The following is a 22,360-nucleotide window of genomic DNA, read 5'->3' as shown; positions in this document are numbered from 1 at the left end:
TTATGTTATGTGTTAAGTTTTTACATTATATACTAGATAGTTATAAGTATATATGATAATAATTTACCCTATTTATTTTAAGATATTTCTATACTACAATTAATTGATATAAGCTTTTAAAAATAAATGTCCAAAAGATGTATCCAAAAGTAATTATAATTATTGTTATAAAATGGAATAAATTATATCACAGTACCATAGTCGGATGGTAAAGACTATATGTATATGCAGTATGTAAAATTTGTATTCGTACAACCTTTTAAAAATTAAATTTTCAAAGTATTCAATCCAATAAACAAATTGTCTGTTCCCGTATTGCAAGAATCTATTAATTTTTTGTTATCATAGAAAAAACTAGTAGATTCTTGTAGTTAGTTTGAATGTGGGAATAAATTTATAACGGGTTGTTGTCTTGCCAAATATGTACGTGTTCATCTGATAAAATTGTATATAGATTTCTTATTTTTATGGAAGAAAAACAATGTTATGTATACCAAAATTATTATTCAGCCTCTAGATGGCGAAATTTTTATATTATGGAGCAAGGTCAAAAAATTAAAGATATGCATTCTAATAAAATTTAGTATTTTGTTGGATATAAGTTTTTGTTGGGAACGCATACAATTTTAAATTGTTCTTTATTAAATGTGCTCCCGTATTCAATTTACTCAATCTGCCTGCTGGGAAAGTTTGAGGAAGCAAATCTTTCTTCAAGGAATAGCTCGCTATTCCCAGCATTTTCATATGTGATACACATATATATGGCAATGGCTCAATTATAGGAAAAATGTGGAAGCGATAGAAATATAAATTTGATACATTTTCATTCATGTTTTTCAATATTTATTTTGAGGATTCGAAAATATTTCATTTTCAAAATAAAAATAATTTGATGATAATTTGTTTGTTTACATTTTTCTGTCAAATGAGTTGACACTAGTAGAACTTGCAACAACAAATTTCCATGTGGTTGTTATATCGTTTTTTGTACAACAACACTTGATGTTACCTTCTATTATTATACCATGGATACATAGTATTGTAGGAACTCAAAAAGTTCACTTGATTTTATTCCCATATCGAGTTTCCTGAACTTTTTTGTAAAACGACATACACATTAGAACTTTTTACCGGGTTAACCTACTTTATGAGGATTTATTTGACAGATATGCAAAGAAATTGACAGTTGAAGCCCACTGGGTTAACGAAATCCGGTTAAATGTAATTGTACTGAAATTGATATATTTTGATAGTATAGTCCTCAACAATAAACAGGGAAGAAACACAGAAATATTATTTGGTTCATATATCCTGTTAATTACAACAATAATGTAGCTTTGTCATCTGTACGGGTTTTGTTACCAATATAATGAAAACAGCGCCATCTAAATTTTAATTGACGAAAGAGTATGCCACATTTTCTTGTATCGTTTTTTTTCATGTGTTCTAATTTCATATATGTTTGGATTTTTGCACTACACATTTTGAATTATTAATGAATATTAGGTCCATAATGGGTGTAAGAATGATACCTTTTGTTAAGTATCACGGAAGCTCTCAATGTACTGTTTGGGTGCATTTTTAAAAGCGGAGGAAAAACGTTGCTTTTCCTTGGGGCTTGTAATGTCAGAATAATAAAAAATGATACAAAATTAACCTATAGATTTGTACTTATTGATTGATTCCAAAAAAATCTTGATCCTGAACTTTCTGCAATTCGAAATTCCAACCTATTATTAGCAGGTCTCCACTACCATTTCCATTAGTAATTTCTATCGGTTATCGATTAAAATCCAATAAGACACACTATTTGTTATCATTTCAATGTGAATTGCTGTAACTGTTATATGTAGACAAGTTTTGTGGAAGACAGTTCAACGTCAAAAAAATAATGTCAATAAAAACAAAACAAAGTAGTAGTTTGCTGACTATACCGAGGAAAATAAACTGAAAAATATAGCAATAAATAGAGGAGAATACAAATATAATAAGGAAGATTTCGGCAATTAAATCTAATTAGAAATTGAAAATCTAGCAAAGCACAAAATATGTTTTCCGAGAAATGAAACAACAAGGAAACTAGGAAGTGGCTACCAGAACTATTATACTTATATGGCGACCGCTGCCATAAACCACCTGAGACACACACACACACCCGTTTGTCAGTCAGTCGATTGTTGTTGTCATTGGAATGAGGTTGTAAGTTACAGCTCTGGTCGTGTGCCGGTTTATCTTCATTTTGACATACATATTCATGAATGAATGGCATTGTTGTTCTTGTAACAGTGTAGACTAACATTGGAGATTGTGGCTGAACAAAACAATAATAAATTTAATCCAAAACAGCAAGAAAATCCTGAAAATCACACGAAATAAAAGCAATTCATTTTGGAAGCAAATTCGGACTGCAATCAAACATGAATGCTGTTCTATGCGACCATTTTGCAATTGCCGCAAATGTGGCAAGTTAAAAGTCAATCAACGTATTGTCATCATAAAGGAATACGAATCATCACGTTCCAAGAAGCCCAGTATTAAAAGTTTGGCAACCAAATATGATTGCTGCTTTTCGGAAATCAAGAAAATTCTATTGAATCGTGCCTCCATACTTGCAGCCTATAAATCAATGGGCAGCAGTGCCCGCAATATTGAACGTTTACAAATTCAACAAAGAGAATTAGCTGATTCTCGTGCCCTGGAGCGTCGAGAAAAAATTTCATTTCTGGGCAAAGCAATGTTTGAATACATCCAACGTGTAATGTATGCCAACTATAATATCGATGACGAGAAAGTCATTCAGAAAGCTTGGGAATTTAAACATCAAATTAATGTGGACTCTTTTGAACCGGATCAACGATGGCTTCTGAATTTCAAACGTATGTATGGTATATGGTCATTCGATTTGAAAGCACTACGCAAAAGTATACGCTTAACAGAGGCCAAGGAACCACATTTAAGTACCACCAATATAATTGAATATGTTCGGAGAAGAGCGGCTTATAATCAAAATAATGGCAGTATGGCCATAGGATCAACAAATCATAGTATTATCAAAAGCAATAATGGTATCAAGCGATTTGATATTGTTGAAGAACATATACTACCCGACCACGAATCTCAAGCAGAAATGCCACAACAATATTCACCACCCGATGACAATTTACTTGAACCAATAGATAACTGCAATTCGGAACCTACAATAGTCTATGATAATGCTGAAGATGACTCGGACGATGTTATTCCCAATGGTGTACCACAAAACAGCAGTATTATCATTACAGAAGAAAATTTCGCCACAAATATAACACCACCAACGTGTCAGCCAGTCAGCACCACCAAAAGAACATCAAAATTGGCAAGTATTGAATCGGTCGAGGAGGCCTTAGAACATTTAAAACTTCTAGAAGAATTTGCTATGCTGGAAGATAATTTCCGGGCTATAGGCTTGCTAACACAGCTGGAACAGTGTTTCAGTAAGCAGTCAAACAATACCGCATAAGCTGTTGGAATCTCGTAAACTAGAATAAAAACGAAATTGTAAATACTCAAAAAGACAAAAAAAAAACATTGTAGCAGCTGGCTGCATCCGATGTTAAGAGAAATGTCAATTACCATTAATGAATTCGTTGCGTTCTAAAGAAAGGTTATATTCTAAATCGAAATTGCAACAACCATTATATACCTATACGTAGACATTTTACAATCTAGACCATAGTCTGATATTTTAAGTCCTATTGTAATATTTAGTTGTTTAAATAAAATTTTAAAATTGAAATTACACTAACCTAAAATATGAAATGTAAATAATTTTATGAATACATTTTTTGTAATTGTTAGATATTGAACAAAATATAATAAATAAGACAAAACATTCCCAAATAATGGAAATCTTTTGAATATAATAGACCACCTCCTTCCAAAAATAATCAATTTGAATTCATATTCCCAAAATGTTTGTAAACAGAATGATTATACTTAGCGGAGCCTGTATAGGTATAATTTAAGATATTTTTAATAGGTTTTTGTCATGTACAGATTGTATATAGAATACGTTTGTAGTCGACATGACAGGAGGGAGAAAAAAGTCTAGGGGTATAGAAAATATTACATTATAAACTTCTGCATCTGTAATGAAGTCTTAAAATTTCTGTGATGCCTCACGTTGACTTGTCTTGCACTTTGTGGTACTGATGATAAAAATTCGGCTCCACAGAAATTGCTTTTAGTGAGGGCATAGTCTCTTAGCATGGCAAGGACTTGACAACTAAACCTAAATAAACTTGTTGAGGCGCCGAGGCAAGGCTCCGTTCTAATACAGTAGGGAATCTGACTGCAAACCATAGAACGCTGATGGGCACGGGGTCAATGACATCCCACTTTAAGAGGTAGTCCCCCAGACCTTTGAGATTGGGGGACTGAGATCGTCAGCTCAGGGATCATAGGCACCCGGTAATTTCCTCCGAAACTCTCCCTGAGCCCGCTGATTGTCCGCGACTGTTTATTTGTTATTCACAGTTACCTAAAGAATAGTATTGGGCTTCCCACTATCCGCAACCTGTGGACGCGTCCGTTAACATTCAGCTCTGCTCCCCGAAGGCGGAGCAGATTATGGATTTCCGCTTTTGTTTAGGAGCTCTTAGGTTTATTGTAGAAAGAAATCGAAACTATCCTCGGCCGGGCCCTAAACGCTTTTACCTTCGCCCATTTTCCTAGAATTTCCTCATTCGGCATAAACATTGTGCCCCTTGAACTTTAATTTACAATGACCTTATCGTCTTTGAGCAGATCACCTATTACAGTAAAAACTAACCTATAATAAAGTGACTTATATGGAATATGAAACAGCTACTATAACAAATCTATTTTTTATTTTGGAAATACTAGCTTTTCAATTATATTCCACTGTAAAATATAATTAAAAAATTACTTTCAACATGAATCACGCACCACATGCTAAAGCACAACCTAAAAAATCCAATACCAAAAAAAATTAAAGCATACTTTCCATACGACAAAGAGTAAAAATAGATACATACACATTTTGTGTTCTTAATTCAGGCATGCTTACCCATATACGCTACCGTAACTGAGGGTCGATGGGTAAACACATTTTCTCTTTCTTTCTCTTTACGTCAGTCGTTTTTAATGGTGAATTCTCAGTTACACTCGCACACACTTGCTCTCAATTTAATTTTGCCCAACACTGTCTTAATTGATCGAAAAAAAAAACACAAAGGGAATTTCAATGAGAGGGAGAGTTGAACCAGGGAGAGGATCTTACAACTTGACGTTGTGTACAGGGCTGCCAGATTTGACGATTTAACGTCATTTTGACGATATTTTGGTCAAAAATTGAAAAATGACGATTTGACGATTTTTGCCCAAAAAATGACGATTTTTGGTCATTTTAGTAATATTGCAATATTTGGGTTCTTTTTGTTATGGCAACATCAAAAATGTATAAAGCGAAAGAAAAAGTAAAAAGAATTTGAATATTTGGCATATGTGTGTGAGGTATACTTTGTACTGTTACAAAGCCAACAACAGTTTACGTTTACCCAGATAGATGAAAAACTACCAATCAGCTGTGCCGTTCTCTGGGTAGACAACACGGGCAAATTGAAGAAAATTGGTGAACGGAAACGTTGTTATATTAAATTTAAGTTTCAATTTATACAAAGTTATTACAATTTTAAAAAGATTCGATTTGAAAGCATTTTTAAAATTGTATCTATGATAAGTCCCACGTATATTTGTAATGAAAAGAATAATTCATTTTTCGATATCCTTAAAGAATTTACACATTTTGTGAACGAAGATGAAAAACAAAAATTGAATTCAGAATTTCGCGAACTAAGGTTGTTTGATTTTGATAACATTTGTGAAAATGATGAAACAGATTTATTTCGTTTTTGGAATGCAATATTTGATTTGAAACGTGGTGATGGTTCATATGTTTTTCCTATAATAACTAAATTTGTACGGAAGGTATGGTATTACCCCATTCCTCAGCAAATGTTGAGCGTGTTTTCAGCCAAGTAAATCTTAATAAAACGAAAAGTCGAAATTCCCCCAATAAGGATTCAGTGGAGAAATTTATACCAAATATTATTTAAAAGTTAAAAAAACAAATTGTCCTGATACTTTAATTAAAACCAAGATGTTGAAAATGATTACCACAAATATTTCTTTTCAAAATGAATGACTTTATTAAAGTCGAAATGACTATTCAAATATTTATTTATAAAATAAATGAATTTCTTGATTAGCTTTAAAAACGTGTTTAATAAATTGAATACCTCTTTTATGTTCATTTTAATAAAAAAAAAATAATAAAAATAAAAAAATTAAATATATCTAAATGTGCGTATTTAATTTTTTGACGATTTTTGATAAAAAAAATCGTCATTTTGACGATTTTTCCAAAAAAAAATCTGGCAGCCCTGGTTGTGTAGTGAGAGTGATTTAGCCAGTTATGAGAGGAAAAAACGTGTTGCGGAATATATTTGTTGTGAACAAAAACAAAAGAGATCTCTGGCATGCCTCTCAGTTGCATTTTACCCACACACACAATTTGACAGTGGCGACGGACGAGTGGAAAAGAAAAGTTGGGTTATTTGGACATAAATTTGTATAAACACAAACGGAAATAAAACACATTAATACTGATATTTTTGTGATTAAAACACGGTATCGAAAACTCCCCACCGCCAACACCACCTGCTGTTGATCACTTTTCTTTTTATTGTGGTTCGCTGAATTCTGTGTTCGAGATAGCCACCTGAGTTGTTGGCATTCACAGTGACGTCACAGTGCAACGATCGTTTTTGTACCAGACACACACACACTCATCCCCCCTTAACCATCGTCATTGATAAATAGCAAAATATAATCAAATTTGATAAATCATACATGAAAAAGAAATATTAAACATAAAGATCCGCCAAAGGAATCCCAACAACAAACTCTTTTGCCGGTTGTTGTTGTAGTAATTTGGGGACATATGTTCTGTTTCTTAAATCCACATCAATTGCAGACCACAGCAACGTGCCTCCCCATTCAGCTCATTCAGGTTCATTGAGTGAAAACAATAACAAAACAGCTGTGAACACCTACAAACATTATATGGCCTAATCCATCTTCAAAACGCGAATTCTTAACTACTAGGCAGGCAAAAACTGCGCTGTTTGTCCTCAGCCACAAAAAAAAAATAAAGAAATAATTTGTAAGGTAAATTTTCTTAAAAAACTGGTTTACTTAGATGACAATCCCTTCCTCCCTCCTCAAGCCACTTGCAATTAGGTGTGTCTGGTTACCCTAAAGTTTGTAACAATTGTTACAAATTGTTACTGGAAGTCGTCTGTTAACCCAAAAGTTCTGCAAAAGAGAGCGGTTGGAGAGAGAAATTTTGACAGTTCTTTCAGTGAGAGTTTGCAAATTCTTGCTGGAAAAATTTCTTCTTGCAATCTCTTGCAACTCTTCTTCTTCTCATACATCGACATTCAATCAGATGTTTTCTATTGTTTGTTTATTTATTTTTGTGCTTTCAATTTGAAAATAATTTTTTTTGGAATTAGCAAGACTATTAGCAAAAACGAGAACATCAAATCTATCTTTCTTTTATTGCTCATTTTTTTATTTTATTTCCTTTTTATTTCAAAAACTTGTTAAACTGGTTGTGTTTTCTTTCTTTTAATTCTTTATAATGGCGGACAAATTGGTTTGTTTTGACAAATCAGCTGATTAGTTGCAAGCTTCTGCAGGGATGCCGTCTGTTTACTTTTCGCATTTTTCTTGCAAAAGAGAATAAAACTACCTTACTCTCTCAGAAAGAAGTTACTGGACAATTCCTGCAGGGAAAGTAACCAGACACACCTATTGTTAATAACTAAACTGGTTTTTATTTCAGTTCAATTTCTGATGTTGTTGCTGTTTTAAATTTACTGTGGACTTGGACTAGAGGCAACGCACATAACTACTTAACTCGGCTCGATGCTACTTAAATAAATCGCTGCACTGGAGCGGTATTGCTGGTTTTAACAGCGGCTCAGCAATCTTTACGTGTCAGCAGTCATCACCGTAGTCGACGACGGCGTCGTCGTTTCTATCATTCCCAACCAGTTGCTGTTAATGGCATATTTTGGAATTCGAAACTGGTTTTTCGAAAACAAGTTAACCCGGTTTTTGCATATCCAAGTCGGTAACATATCTCACAGCTCTGTTTTAGTTGGACTCGTTTGAAATATCAACTTTTTGTTCATTCGACGATAGTTGTGGTGCTGCCGTTGATTTTGCCATCAGCACGTCTTAAACAACTTTGACCGACCACCAGCAGCAGCAGGCAGGCATACAGACAGACAGTCAGTTTAGTCCGCACATTCATCTAATATGGCTCAGGTGAGTGAGTCGTTTTTTGTTTTGTTATAAATTTATTTAATAATTTTATTTATTATGAAGATAATGTGTGTTGTGTTGTAGCGATTTAAAGTATCGGCGCGAAGAAGACAATTTTAGCAAAAAGAAAGTCACAAATATAGCAAGTGCTGTTGTTTTTTGTAGTGTTCTTCGGTAAGAATATGAATAATTTGAAAATATATATCCATAACGGTACATTGTTTAAGCGGTGATGTTGAACTGCAACAGAATTGGGTCAACAGAATTTTAACACTGTATAAAGCGTAAGCATATAACAGATCACAATAATGTTGACAGTGAATAATTTTTACTTGGCCCAAGGATTTTTAACCCTTCGAAACATTGGCGAGCATTTTAATTTACAAATTAAAATCGGTGTGTCCGATAGATCAGGACGTAATTAACATTGGAATTTCAACTTATAAAAATTTACATTTACACTTGAATTATCTTAGCAAACTCAAAACAATACGAAAGTCTATAATCAGCCCCTAGAAAGTTTGGTATTGAAAATTAAATATATCGGTCCAAGTTTTGGTACATCCCTCATATAATGGTACCCTCCCATTTTCGGGATTTAGAAGGTGTTAGTTAGCTGCACCGAAATTGCAGGGAACGAGGAGGATGAAAAAACATTGTGTGGAAAATATTGTAAAAAGATTTTTGTTTTGGTCATAGTCACCATTTCAGGCTACTGGTTTTAGTCACACGAAGTGACCCTAATTTGACATGACCTGTTCTTGCTGCTATATCATTGGCATTATACTTTGTATTATTTTTTAGTTTCAGTGGGGTGCTGGGTCGTGATCTGATAGTTCTAGTTGTATGAATCACTCGAGAGCACTATCTGACATGTGTACAACTGCATATTCCATGAAGTATAACAGGGCTGGAATAATTTGTCCACTTATCAGCACAACCACTTCTTATGGAGCCACAACAGTCAAAATTTTCGTTTCCACGACAGAGGGGTCTACGATCCGAAACGAGTCTTTCTCAGCCAACGTCTGTCTCCTCAGTCCAATTGTATTAGATATATTCCGAAATCTTGCTGCTTCATTTACTCCCCCTATTGACTCACAGAACGGCAGCCCTCTTGATTCCATTATTAAATTTTGACCCATGTTTGTTAATACCCTACATTTTAGGTTACCAACCAATATAATTTACAACGGATACTCCTGGAACAGATGTTGCATTAGAATCCACAAGTATTATCTTTAAAAAATGTTGTTCCTTACATGTACGATTAATGTTGATATAACACGTTAATTCCCAAAACATCGCAAATACCGCATGACAATTTGATGTATAATTTTCTTTGCTAGTATTACACATTTAGCTCCTTCCTTTTTTCTACAGTCGACAAATATAAAGATTCCCCAATTTCATATTGCACAAAAAAAGGCGACAATTTTTGAGATTACTTTTTATTGGGTTTAACATTCAATGCCAAATAGAATAGAATTAAAAATTTATAAATATGTAAATATATGTATGCATATGTATGTATGTATATAAAAATTAAAAATGTTAACGTATAAAAATGTAGATGCGCAAGTAAGATTTGTTTATGAACCGCAGGACATACAGGCATCCTTATTTTCCAATGAGCACACCATTTCGGCCATTCTCTTTTCACGTTCAGCTGCTTCAGCATCTTCTTTAGCCGGCGATGCTACTCCATTCTGTTTTTCACCATTCGTGGTGGCGGCGGCAGCAACTGTAGAAGCCACACGGCTACGATCCACTGTAAACTGAATAGCATTAGCCGCCGGTTTTGTTCTTAGATAATACATGCCGGTTTTGAGACCCGCCTTCCAGGAATAGAAATGTATCGATGTCAATTTGCCATAATTAGGCTCCGCCACATGAATGTTAAATGATTGACTTTGATCGATAAATGCTCCACGATCCGCGGCCATTTTTATCGTTGTCTTTACAGAAATTTCCCAAACCGTCTTGTAGAGCTCTCTAATTTCCTTGGGAATCTCCTCGATATTTTGTATGGAACCACGACTTGAGATAATTTTATTTTTCATTTCTTCATCCCATAAATCAAGTTCGGTCAAATCCTTAAGCAAATGATGATTAACAATGTTGAATTCACCCGACAGTACACGACGGGTATAAATGTTGGATGTGTAGGGTTCGAAGGCTTCATTGTTGCCCATAATCTGTGCTGTAGAAGCAGTCGGCATGGGCGCTAACAGCAAGGAGTTGCGGACACCATGTTTGGCAATTTTTTCCTTCAATTCAGCCCAATTCCATAGGTCGGTGGGTACTTTGTTCCACATGTCGTATTGGAGAATACCTTTGCTCACTGGACTGCCAGGATAGGTTTCATAGGGGCCATCCTTCTCAGCCAGTTCACAACTGGCCTCCAAAGCTCCATAGTAGATGGTTTCAAAAATCTGTTGATTAAGTTTGTAGGCCTGCTCACTTTCATAGGGATAACGCATCAGGATGAGAGTATCGGCAAAACCTTGTACCCCAATACCAATGGGGCGATGTCTCAAATTTGACTTTCTTGCTTCTGGCAGTGGGTAGTAGTTGATGTCAATGATTTTGTTGAGATTGCGCGTAACAACCTTGGCCACATTCTTCAGTTTCTTGAAATCATATGTCTTCTCGGGAGTCACAAACATGTTGAGGCAAATGGAGGCCAAATTGCAAACGGCTATCTCATCGGGTGCCGAATATTCAACAATTTCTGTGCACAGATTACTGCATTTGATGGTGCCAATATTCTGCTGGTTGCTCTTGCGATTACAGGCATCCTTGTACAGCATGTAGGGTGTGCCGGTCTCCACTTGGGCTTCAATAATGGCAAACCATAGCGCCTGCGCTTTAATTGTTCTGTTGGCTTTACCTTCCTTTTCGTATTTCTCGTAAAGTTTTTCGAACTCTTCTCCCCAAACATCTTGCAGACCGGGACATTTGTGGGGACACATCAGCGACCAGTCTCCATTCTCCTCTACGCGTTTCATGAACAAATCTGGAATCCACAGGGCATAGAAAAGATCTCGGGCACGGTGCTCTTCCTTGCCGGTGTTCTTCTTAAGGTCTAAAAATTCAAAAATATCGGAATGCCATGGCTCCAAGTAAATAGCAAATGCGCCAGGACGTTTGCCGCCACCCTGATCTACATAACGGGCCACATTGTTGAATACTCGCAACATGGGCACCAAACCATTGGAAGTGCCATTTGTGCCAGCAATTGAAGTGCCCTTGGCACGTATGCAATGGACATTGATACCAATGCCACCAGCTGATTTCGAAATCATGGCGCACTGTTCCACAGACTTGAAAATACCCTCAATCGAATCCGCAACCATGGTCAGAAGGAAACACGATGACAACTGGGGGCGATTGGTGGCAGCGGCGAATAATGTTGGCGAGGCATGGGTAAAGAAACGTTCCGACAGCAAGTTATATGTTTCAATGGCAGCATCGATATCTTCACCGTGTATACCCACAGCAACACGCATCAGCATATGTTGAGGCCTCTCGGCAATTTTTCCATTCATCTTCAGCAAATAGGATCGCTCCAATGTCTTAAAACCAAAGTAGTTATAACCAAAATCACGATCATAAACAATGGCCGAATTGAGGCGTTCCGAATTCTTCATTACAACATTGTAGTGGAACTCCGATATCATGGGTGCCGGCTTTCCCGTCTCATCACTCACATAATGGTGCAGATCGCTAATCACCTCCGAGAACACTTTCTTTGTCTCCTTGTGTAGATTGGATACAGCAATACGGGCCGCCAACAGAGCATAATCGGCATGATTAGTTGTTAGAGTGGCGGCCGTTTCCGCAGCCAAATTATCCAATTGTTGTGTCGTCACACCACAATACAAGCCGTTGATCACCCGTAAGGTTATGGCCACGGGATCAACAAAATCCATATTCAAGCCATAGCAAAGCTTTTGGATGCGTGATGTGATCTTATCGAAATGTACTTCCTCTTTGCGGCCATCTCGCTTAACCACAAATAGTTTCTTCGATTTCATACTGTTAACCATATTGTTCGATTGGTCAATACTTCGCTGAATACTTCTTGTTTTCGTCTATTTCACAATGTTCTCGGAATGTAAGGGAGGCAACAACAAAGTATAATACAAATAAATTATATAAATGTAATGGAAACCAGTAGAAGAATAGAATCCCTTGTAGCGTCGACTTCTGTTTGTCGACACTCGACGACAATACTGAATGTTTGATATAGAACACAAAAAGTCAAGCAGACAGCCGCCTAAATGCACCAATACATTGCAAAAATTAGGCTAAATTTGCGCCAAAAAAAGCTTCAAATCCAATGTGAGTTGCCAGTCGGCGGTGTACTAAACAACCTATACAGAGTTGTTTTATTGGTCAAATTCGGCATGAAGATATGAGGAAGCTCAACGATATGGCAATATGTTTTTTAGCAAAAACAGATCAATGTTTTGTTTGTGCTAAAAACAAAATATGGAAACGTTTGCTGTATATGTGCGTGTGTTTGTACCGACATATTTGCAAACCGGCATTTTTTACTAAATGCGTCAGTAACGAAAGTAGTCAGATGTTAAGGTATCGTAACAATGATGTATTGTCGATACGTTGTAAATGCTGGCCTAAGGCTACTTAGGGGACTTCAAGCCGATTGATTTTTATAATAGATACTCTTGAATATAATAGAATATTATACACATTTTGAGAAACTTGTCGTTATACCCGCCAGGTTACAGCAATAAGAAAATTAAAACCCAGTAGCGGATCGTTATGTTCTTTTCTTTTGAAAGTCCGTATTTCCTAAGATATAATATGAAAAAGCTTTCGATCGATTTATGCATTTTGAACGCTCTCTTCATGCTGAAGTGTATTCAGCCCGACCGAAGTAGACGATTTACTAGTGAAACTAACAAAAAAGCGGATTATAATTTTTCTGGGCCAATTTATCCTACAATATTTGTTAGTTTTCAGCGTACCATATTCCAGGTACCGAAACACAAATAAAATGTTTGTACGGTACGTCGGATTATAAATAACGCTGTGTTTTTTAGATATGTTTTTATATCGCACTCTTTTCGTTTTTACATAATATACATATAAATTGTTTTTATCCGATATATATTTTTTCTCAATTTTTAATATTTTCTTATTTTATTATAGGATTCCGATTTAGAGAGTTATATGGATGGTTATGTAGATGTCGATAATACCGTTATACAACCCAGTCCACAACGTATACGAAATATTCTAACATTAGACGAACGGGTGGCAGCTATCAAGGCCTACAACCAACGACCTATGTACACCAAGGTGGCTCGTATGTTCAATTGCAGTTGGGAACAGATCAAAAATATCGTATCTAATCGTGATGCCATTATGGAATTCTATGAGGCCACCACAAATCCAAAAGAAATTCCCATGGACGTTAAACAGAGAAAGGCAAAATTTCTAAACGAATGTGTCTACGAGTCCATACAACGGATACAGTATCACATGAAACTGCCCATAAGCGAAGAGTTGATACGTCTGAAGGCGTTAGAGTTTCAGGATTTCATAAAATTAGAAGATTTTCAACCGAACAAGAAATGGTTTTTAGCCTTTAAATCGGCATACAATATTTCCTTGGCCAATAAACACATCCAGCTGAATCGTATACCACCCGCCTCAATGGACCTGAGAGATGTCATGGCATATTGCACGAAAAATATGCAAAGCACCACCACAAATGTGGTTCATCTGAAAGATCTAAAGCAAAAATACAGCAGTTTAGATGCAAAAACGGCAGAATATGAGAGTCGTCGGGTGAGGAAATTGCATTTTCTGCAAAAAGCTTTAAACGAATATTTACACCGGGCCAAATTTCATTACAAATCTATGAAACTGGACGACAAGGCCTTGCAAATGGTGGCCCAAGAGTTTAATGATATTTTAAAGGTACAAGATTTCCATCCCACACTATCCTGGATACGAGATTTCAGACAACGTCATGACAGTTCGCAGGACACGAGTCCAGTAAATGGTAAACGACCGCTGCTGTCGTTAGATTTAAAGGACATACTTAGCTATTGCAGCCGTATGGATAATAAAACCAAAGCATGTACTATTACTCTGACACCGAAAGAACCACCAAATGCCCATACCTTGCAAATGCGTCTGTTGCCGAAATTTCCTAGTGATTCAAAAATCAAGTTACAACAAAGTTCCATTATCTATTTGGATGAGGAAGAGGAAGAAGAAAAAGACGTAAAACCCGATATCAATGAAATTAAATTAGAACAGCAGGTTAGAGAGCCTGATCCGTCACCTCCATTAAAAATTCGCAAAATAGAATCAATTAACAATGATCCTGTTCTACAACATGAATTGCAACAAGAAAAACGAGTCGATACAGAGAAAATGCAAACGGAGGAAAGAGAAAAGGAAGCGTCAGTTGTATTAAATAATGACCAAGTCACAATAAAGTTAGAAAGACAAGAGGAGGAGGACGAAGAAGAAAAACGCAGAAGTAATATACCAATGGCGACGAGTATATCTCCCCACAGAACGGTTATAACGTCTACAGAAAGTGTATTGCAACGTGCAGCTGCATCTCCAAATCAATTTACAGTACCAGTTACAAAAGCACCAACACCATCTCCGCCACCAACCAACAACAACAATAATAATAACACCAACCATGATGAGGATTCAGAATTACCACGACAAATAAATAATTTTAAAGATGTTTTGCGTTTGCTCAAACCACTTGAAGAATATGCAATGCTGAAAGAGAATTACCGTGCAATTGGTCTGATAACACAATTGGAAGAAGTTTTGAAAAATTCCGATGATAATCCAACAGAAGAAGATTATAATACGTAATATATATGAAAACAAAAATACATATATATTTAGAAGCTCCACCAAATATAGCGAATAAGAAACACTATGTATTTCAAATTCGTCGAATCTTTCTTTATAAAATATTGTAAAATATATATTTTAGTATGTAGTTAACATAAGTCTAGAAAATAGTTACTCTTCAAGGATTTGAAGTTCCTTCTTTGAATAATAAGAACATGAATTAAAAATGGAAGTAAACACCAAAAACTAAAAAGAAACTCCGTATTTTTTCCATAACCATACGTTTTAACAATGATAGAGGAACAATAATATTGCCATAAATATTAAAAAAAACTCGAAAGTGAATTCTTCGACTCAAATAGGCGTCTTTGTCTTGGCACCTTCAGTCCCAAGCATCAGAAGGAAAATAAACGGATGCAAATTTTGATCACGGACATTTCTTTAAATGCCGAAAGCACAAGACTAATCGCTGGAGGGGACAACTTGACTATTTTTTTAATGACATCACTAGACAAAATTATAAACGTTTTATATGATGCTTCAGCGTCATAAGACATTGATAAAGCTGGTTGGCCGATATTTACAATAAAAGTACTCTTTGTATAACTTCGATCATACGGGGGATGCTCAAAATACCTGTAATCGATCGGAACAATTATATGGAGGCTTGATATGGTAAATTGCCTGTCTGGAGAAAACGAAATACCAAAACGACAACTACTCAGAAAATAACACGTAACGGTAAAAATATTTCTGAAATTCTCAAAATACTGAAAAGTGGGGGGAGCATTTTATATAAACTATGTATAACAAAACGTGGGCCGATATACATAATTTTTGATAGAAAGATTTGATCTAAAATGAACCTAAATTATATAAATTATTTAAAATATAAAAAATAATAAAAAATAAATAAAAAAATATATGAGCTTCCCTGAAATTTGAGGCGATTCCGATCGTTTCTGATAGAGACATTTTTACTTTATGCAATTTCAAAAAAATGTTAGAATTACATTAAAAACGTTCTTATAATACCGAAAATGGGGAGGTACAGTGTTATGGGGTCTACCCTACAAAGTGGATCAATATTGACAATTTCTAATTAGACAATTTGTTACCCAGTAAAAACTCAATTTATCAAATTACAATCAATTTGGTGAAAAAACATGCCCAAACTCCCTAAAATATCGATGTTAGGGCGGTTCCGTTATACCGGGGGATACCCTTAAAATCTTCTAAAATTAATAAGATTTGTTACTCAAAATATAAGATTATAGTCAATTTGGCCAAAATACCGAATATTTGAAGGCAACGTTTTATGGGGGCTATCTTAAACATTACGAGTTCTGTCGTGATTAAAACTGACAGTTTTGAATTATTTATGGGATATCCGGATACAATTTTTTCTATGTGATTATCAATATTTTTAGCTTTGAAATTATCTGAAAATTCAGTTTAAAAATTTAATTATCCGAATCTGTGAAAAGGACTATGAAAATATCGATTTCTTGTCTTTGGAGCATCTATCTTAAATCGTATGTATGACATTTTGTAAAGTAATTTACTTTACGGTTCAAGAAAATAAGAATGAAAAAGAGGCACAACGGTTGTATATAGTAGGAGGATATGATTAAAAAATATTCCTCTTTTGGTATGACTGAAAAGCTTTTTCTTCAGAAATTCTAAAATTACCAGTAACGAATTCATCGTGCATTAACTCAAAAATTTAACCTGTGGCGAATTTACCCTTCTTCGTTATTTATATATTCACCAAACGCTTTCATCCCCATATGGAAATTTTTCACCACCCAGCCCATGACCGCCATTTTGGTCATCACGATGTAATTCAATTTTACAAAAGTCTGCCATGTAAAATCCCTTTACCTTTTTACCGGGTTATTCATTTGGCAGAACGATGTTATGAACTCTGTGTCAAAGTACCGATTACTTTTTTGCTCTACTAAACAAAATAATTATACAGCCAACCTATAGATCCCTATCTCAAACACATTTTTTCACGACTAATTGTACGATAATCCACATCTGCATCTTTCCATTGCAAGGAAATCAACAAAATAGGAAACGATCTACCGGAAAGTAAACTTTTTCTCCCAACAACTAATTCAAATGGCTACTTTAAAGAATTTTTGGATCGAATTCATCGATTTATATAAATCCCTACCCGAACTATGGAAGAGAGATGCTGAGGAGTATGGCAACAGGCATATTCGAAAGAAAGCCTATGAGGTGATGGTCGACAAATACAATGAAATTGACAAGGAGGCCAATATTTATACGGTCAAGAAGAAAATCAATAATATGAGGACAGCATTTCGTCGGGAGCTGAACAAGATGCGTAAAAGTGAACAGAATGCATCGTCACCGAATGAGATCTATACACCAACACTGTGGTATTATTCACATTTGGAATTTCTGATAGATGAAATGGATGATGAGGATGATATGGATGCGACGACAGCAACAAAGATGGAACTAATGGATGATATTGGCATAATGAATGATGAAGTAAGTTGTGTTGAAATAGAATGTTATCCTTTACTTGGGAACTAAAACAATACAATAGATCCTAATCACTAAGGGGATCAGAACAAGAGTTCAAGTAACCGATTGTTTCGAAGTAATAAGATTTAATAAGTGAAAAATTAATTCAAGAACCGGCTTGTTTGAAAACTATTTCCCTTATGTTATTAATATTTTAAGAACTTGTCCTTATTTTGTTGCACACAATTTATCTAATAATTAATTCTTTTTGTTACGCTTCCAGTATCCAATAAATAGAGCACCAACTCCGTCAACATCCTCCCAATCAAAGAAGAGAAAATTTGAAATATCCATACAGCAGCCGGAACAAAAACGACAATATTCACAACAGCCGCAAGACCACAATATTATTCAACGACAACAACATCAACAGACACCAACTGTAATTGATCCCGTTCGTGCTTTATCATCATCATGGGAGGTTTTATATCGTGATTTAGATAAGAAACAACAACTCTATGCCAATCGAATGATTAACGAAGTTTTATATCAGGCCGCATTGGGAAAGCTTAGCGAAAATTCATATAAGCTATTAGAAATGGCTGTTGATGAACCAAATGGTCATATAACATTTAGCCCCGATCGAGAATCTGAAACACAATATTATTTGACGGAATCAACGGAACACGACGAGATCATAATGAAAAAGGACAATGAACGTAAACGACCTAAAAATTCGAAACAATTGCATATGACTAAATAATTGAAAGGATTTCTTGTTTAAAAAAAAAGTTATAAACGGAGAAATTAAAATCCACGTTATGAAAATAGGTTACGCATATAGATTTCATATAAATTGTATGAATGTAACATTTTTTGTTAATAAAATACTTAAATTTGTATCTAATTCATATAATTTTTATGAATGTAACAATTTGTGTTAATAAAATGCTTAAATGTGTATCTAATTTTTTTATTTTATAAAATAAATTCTCTAAAGATCGTCACATTGTTGGAAGAAATAATTTTATGGACAATGTTCCCACTATTCCTTTAAGATAGGATACGCATAAGATAATGCGTATTGGTCATTGTGAAATAATGGCCAGGTTGGGATGAATATAATATGCATTGAGACCTAGGCTTTTAACATCGTTATATTTTTATTTGTTTATGACAATGATGGTAATATTCGCATTTTTAAGGATGGAACAAACATGATCTATGTTATACAATGTACACAAACCATTGTTCGCTAGGTTAAATGGAGAATTACAATATAACAATCTAAGAAGATTAGAAGGTCGGCTCACGAATGTCTTCGTGATGGTTTTATATGTGTTATATGCATCATACAAGTCAGTGAAGGATTTAATATGTTTCATAGATGTCAGTGTAAGTTTTATATATTTTTCATAGATGCCCGTGAAGGTCCTCATCACCAACGTAGCCAGAGGGGGGCCCGGGGGCTCTGCCCCACCCCCCGAAATGATTTATTTTCACAGTAAATGTATGTCTGCTACAGGGTTTTTTCCCAGAAATATAATCCTTTATACGGCCCTGGTCCTCATAATAATATTGCGGAAATACTCCAGATTGGCATTTTTAAACATAGTCTGTCAATGCAAAATTTTGCGAGAATGTTTTTAAGCAGCTACTCACCACAAAAAATCTATATTTTGGACATATATGTTAAAAAACTGTACTATATTAGGTCCATACAAGAATGTGTCTATATAAAATACAAGAGTATGTTAATATAAAATTTTTAAATTTTATTTAAATTCTCTAGAAATCAAATTGTTCTTTTCATTGGTTTTCTATCTGCATCATGTTTACGTTCATTATGTTCCTCCTCGTCCTCTCCTGTTGACACATCCTCTAAATAATACTGGATCACTGAATCTTGTATATCACTATAATTATTCTTCTCCTTGGGACTTTCTATTGCCGTTTTCAATAGTTTATATGAACCCTCCTGAAGCTTGCCCAATGCTGCTTGATACAATATTTCGTTAATCATACGATTCGCATAGAGTTGTTGTTCCGAATTTAAATTCCGATATAATACCTCCCATGAAATGCTAAGGGCTTTAGCTTTATCAACTATTGGTTCTTGATACTGATGATATTCTTCGGATATTGCAGAACTCGATTTGGTTTGAATAGGAGATGGCTGGCGATGTTGATTATACTGAGGAAACTTGAAAAAAGATAGTAACATGAATGTATTGTTAACCTCCAAAAGTCAATTTACTTACTTCCTCGTCATCGTCGTCCGAATATGCAAAGCTCATGTCACCCATCCGCTCAGTTTTGCTCGTCGTCGAGTATATTTCCTCTTCCTCATCTTTGAGGAATTCCAAATTTTTATAATACCAAAGTCTGGGCACGTATACATCTTTGGGTGACAATGCCATCTGTTCACTTCGTTTGACGCGACTTAATTCACGTCGAAAGCATGTTCGAATATTGTTTATTTTCCGTTTGACGGTATAAACATTGGCACTTGCATCGATTTCTTTATATTTTTCCAACAACACTTCGTAAGCCGTATTTTTTAGATGTCTGTTGCTATACTCATCCGAACTTCGACGCCATAGCTCCGGCAATGATTTATAAAGATCTATAAACTCTATCCAAAAGGTTTTTGAATTTGGCGCCATTACAGAAGTTTAATAATAAGTTTCCTTCTTACAATTGGATAGATTTCTTTCTTAAAATTTCAGTTGAAGTTTTTTGCTGGACGACTAATAGATATTTATCTGGTAACATAAACATAGGGCTGTTCGCATGCTAAAGTAATATAATGCCAAATGTTGCCACAACGTGTATTCTATCGTATATTGTGAACCCTACTAATAACATATTATTTGGTCTGCTCCAGCACTGCAGTTTCTGGAAAAGACCAAGTATGTTCTAATCATTATTCCATAGTTCTGATGAAATATTGAACGAAGTTGTACGCTTTGAAGATTAAGATTTATTTATGAATGTATGTACCAAATTCCAACATAGAAGAAAAAAATATAATTTACTTACATCAATACTCTAAATGGTACGAATTTATTTTTTGTTCCGTATATAATATAATTTGAAATAGAACGATAGAACACGTTAACTAAGACAAAATATCTTCTATGGAAGTCCTGAAAGTCGTATATATAACATAGAAGTCCTTATATATTTCATAGAGAAACTGAGGGTCTTACAAACTGAATGTCATATATGTATCATATAAGTACTTGTAGGCCTTTTATGTCTCAAAAAAGTCCGTGAATGTTTTAAATTTTATTTCATTTAAATTTCATGATACCTAATCTTCTGACCTTAAAGCGGTAAACTGCATTAAATTGATAACTAACAAATTTTAATAACAATTATAGTATCTTAAGTGTAGGAAAGGGGGGTAAATACACTGCTCAAAATAAGTATTACTATGTATAATAAAACACTATAAAATTATAAAGGTAAATTAAGTAAAAGAAGAATTGAAGGTGTTATATGTCTCTCAGATGACCTGAAGGTCTTATATGTCTCATAGACGACCGTAAGGTCTTATATGTCCCACAGATGACCTGAAGGTCTTATATGTCTCACAGACGACCGGATGGTTTTAGTTGTTATGACAATATATCTTGTATACGGTACTTCTTAGGAAGTCTATGTGTGTGTGAGGAATTAAAATTTAATTTTAAAAGGTATTTAGACCCTGAGGACCAAATCCCTTTGATTCTCTGAAAAAATGTGCAAGCAGAGAAACTTTTAATGACTGAGATGAAGGCTATAGCAACTAACAACCCTTAAACATCTTCTGGATTTTTGTGCCAAATATGAGAACAAAGGAAAGAAATGATTATCCTGCGGAGTACAAAAGAGCCCAAGGCCTTTGTAAGTACAAGATGTTTGTATTGGTAAATACATATCTATATGGGGAAATAAATCCTAATCCTTTTAAACCCATCTGACAGTTTTGTGTAGTTACAGAAGAAAACGTGAGGTAAAATGAAATAGTAAAAACGTGAGATACAAATATAGATATATTTAAAATAAAACATTAATTATAAAAAACCTATATTTTTCGGAAATGTGTAAAAAACGAATGTAAAAAATATAGCAGTTTTGAAAGAAAATCCGCAATATTGTCCAAAATATATGTTAACCAAATAAAAATGTATGCATGTGTGTATTTTTGTACACCCCAAATAGTCGATTTTCGAAAGGCCACATGACTAATTGTGTGTTTGTGGATATATTTAAAATATATATGTATACAAATTGTGTATATATATTTTTAGTCCCCATGACATGGCATAGCATGTGTACCTTAACACTGGTTAGGGGCACAAAATTATACTTAAAAATAACAACAACAATAACAAGAAAAATACTGTACCCAAAATTGGTCACGATATACGACGAAGTCATTTATGACGAACACAAGCAATATCTCAGCAGTATACATTTTGAACATGGCAGACCAATCGACCACCCGACCGACTTACTGAACGTCAATTATCTGGTGAAATCATAATGCTGAGAAAAAAAAAAACTGATTACCAACACAAACGGTATGGGTTGAATGTACGCCTGTATTACG

General features: G+C 34.8%; 5 protein-coding genes across 5 annotated transcripts; 3 read left to right on the top strand and 2 right to left on the bottom strand.

Annotated features, from left to right (window-relative positions):
• Positions 1 to 2,431: 2,431 nt before the first annotated feature.
• LOC133338409 (uncharacterized) lies at positions 2,432 to 3,499 on the top strand. The gene has a single exon (XM_061546588.1). The coding sequence runs from the start codon at positions 2,432 to 2,434 to the stop codon at positions 3,497 to 3,499; it is 1,068 nt and encodes a 355-aa protein (XP_061402572.1).
• A 6,487-nt stretch (positions 3,500 to 9,986) lies between these two features.
• On the bottom strand, positions 9,987 to 12,452 carry LOC133338452 (ribonucleoside-diphosphate reductase large subunit). Its single transcript, XM_061546626.1, has one exon. It carries the CDS (start codon positions 12,444 to 12,446, stop codon positions 9,987 to 9,989), a length of 2,460 nt encoding a protein of 819 aa, XP_061402610.1. The 5' UTR covers positions 12,447 to 12,452.
• A 1,144-nt stretch (positions 12,453 to 13,596) lies between these two features.
• Positions 13,597 to 15,281, top strand: LOC133338399 (uncharacterized). The gene has a single exon (XM_061546576.1). The coding sequence runs from the start codon at positions 13,597 to 13,599 to the stop codon at positions 15,274 to 15,276; it is 1,680 nt and encodes a 559-aa protein (XP_061402560.1). The 3' UTR covers positions 15,277 to 15,281.
• A 2,104-nt stretch (positions 15,282 to 17,385) lies between these two features.
• On the top strand, positions 17,386 to 18,523 carry LOC133338388 (uncharacterized). The gene is made up of 2 exons (XM_061546565.1): positions 17,386 to 17,784; positions 18,044 to 18,523. Exons 1-2 carry the CDS (start codon positions 17,386 to 17,388, stop codon positions 18,521 to 18,523), a joined length of 879 nt encoding a protein of 292 aa, XP_061402549.1.
• Positions 18,524 to 19,555: 1,032 nt separating this feature from the next.
• On the bottom strand, positions 19,556 to 20,426 carry LOC133338377 (uncharacterized). The gene is made up of 2 exons (XM_061546554.1): positions 20,022 to 20,426; positions 19,556 to 19,954 (listed from the first exon to the last, which is right to left on the bottom strand). The coding sequence occupies exons 1-2, from the start codon at positions 20,424 to 20,426 to the stop codon at positions 19,556 to 19,558; spliced, it is 804 nt and encodes a 267-aa protein (XP_061402538.1).
• Between the last annotated feature and the right edge of the window lie 1,934 nt (positions 20,427 to 22,360).

The sequence above is a fragment of the Musca vetustissima genome, unplaced genomic scaffold, assembly GCF_032173495.1.
Source record: "Musca vetustissima isolate MV318-11 ecotype Yass unplaced genomic scaffold, APGP_CSIRO_Mvet_v1 utg783, whole genome shotgun sequence".
NCBI classification, from domain to species: Eukaryota; Metazoa; Arthropoda; class Insecta; order Diptera; family Muscidae; genus Musca; species Musca vetustissima.
The sequence above is the reverse complement of the archived record's forward strand: the minus strand, read 5'-3'. Positions and strand labels throughout refer to the sequence as shown.

Bases quoted from the DNA above. Each gene is read 5' to 3' on its own strand.
- LOC133338409 (XM_061546588.1), top strand. From the start codon at position 2,432: ATGCGACCATTTTGCAATTGCCGCAAATGTGGCAAGTTAAAAGTCAAT.
- LOC133338452 (XM_061546626.1), bottom strand. From the start codon at position 12,446: ATGGTTAACAGTATGAAATCGAAGAAACTATTTGTGGTTAAGCGAGAT.
- LOC133338399 (XM_061546576.1), top strand. From the start codon at position 13,597: ATGGATGGTTATGTAGATGTCGATAATACCGTTATACAACCCAGTCCA.
- LOC133338388 (XM_061546565.1), top strand. From the start codon at position 17,386: ATGGCTACTTTAAAGAATTTTTGGATCGAATTCATCGATTTATATAAA. The intron at 17,785-18,043 runs GTAAGTTGTGTT...TTACGCTTCCAG, and splicing joins TTGGCATAATGAATGATGAA to TATCCAATAAATAGAGCACC.
- LOC133338377 (XM_061546554.1), bottom strand. From the start codon at position 20,426: ATGGCGCCAAATTCAAAAACCTTTTGGATAGAGTTTATAGATCTTTAT. The intron at 19,955-20,021 runs GTAAGTAAATTG...AAGTTTCCTCAG, and splicing joins CGGACGACGATGACGAGGAA to TATAATCAACATCGCCAGCC.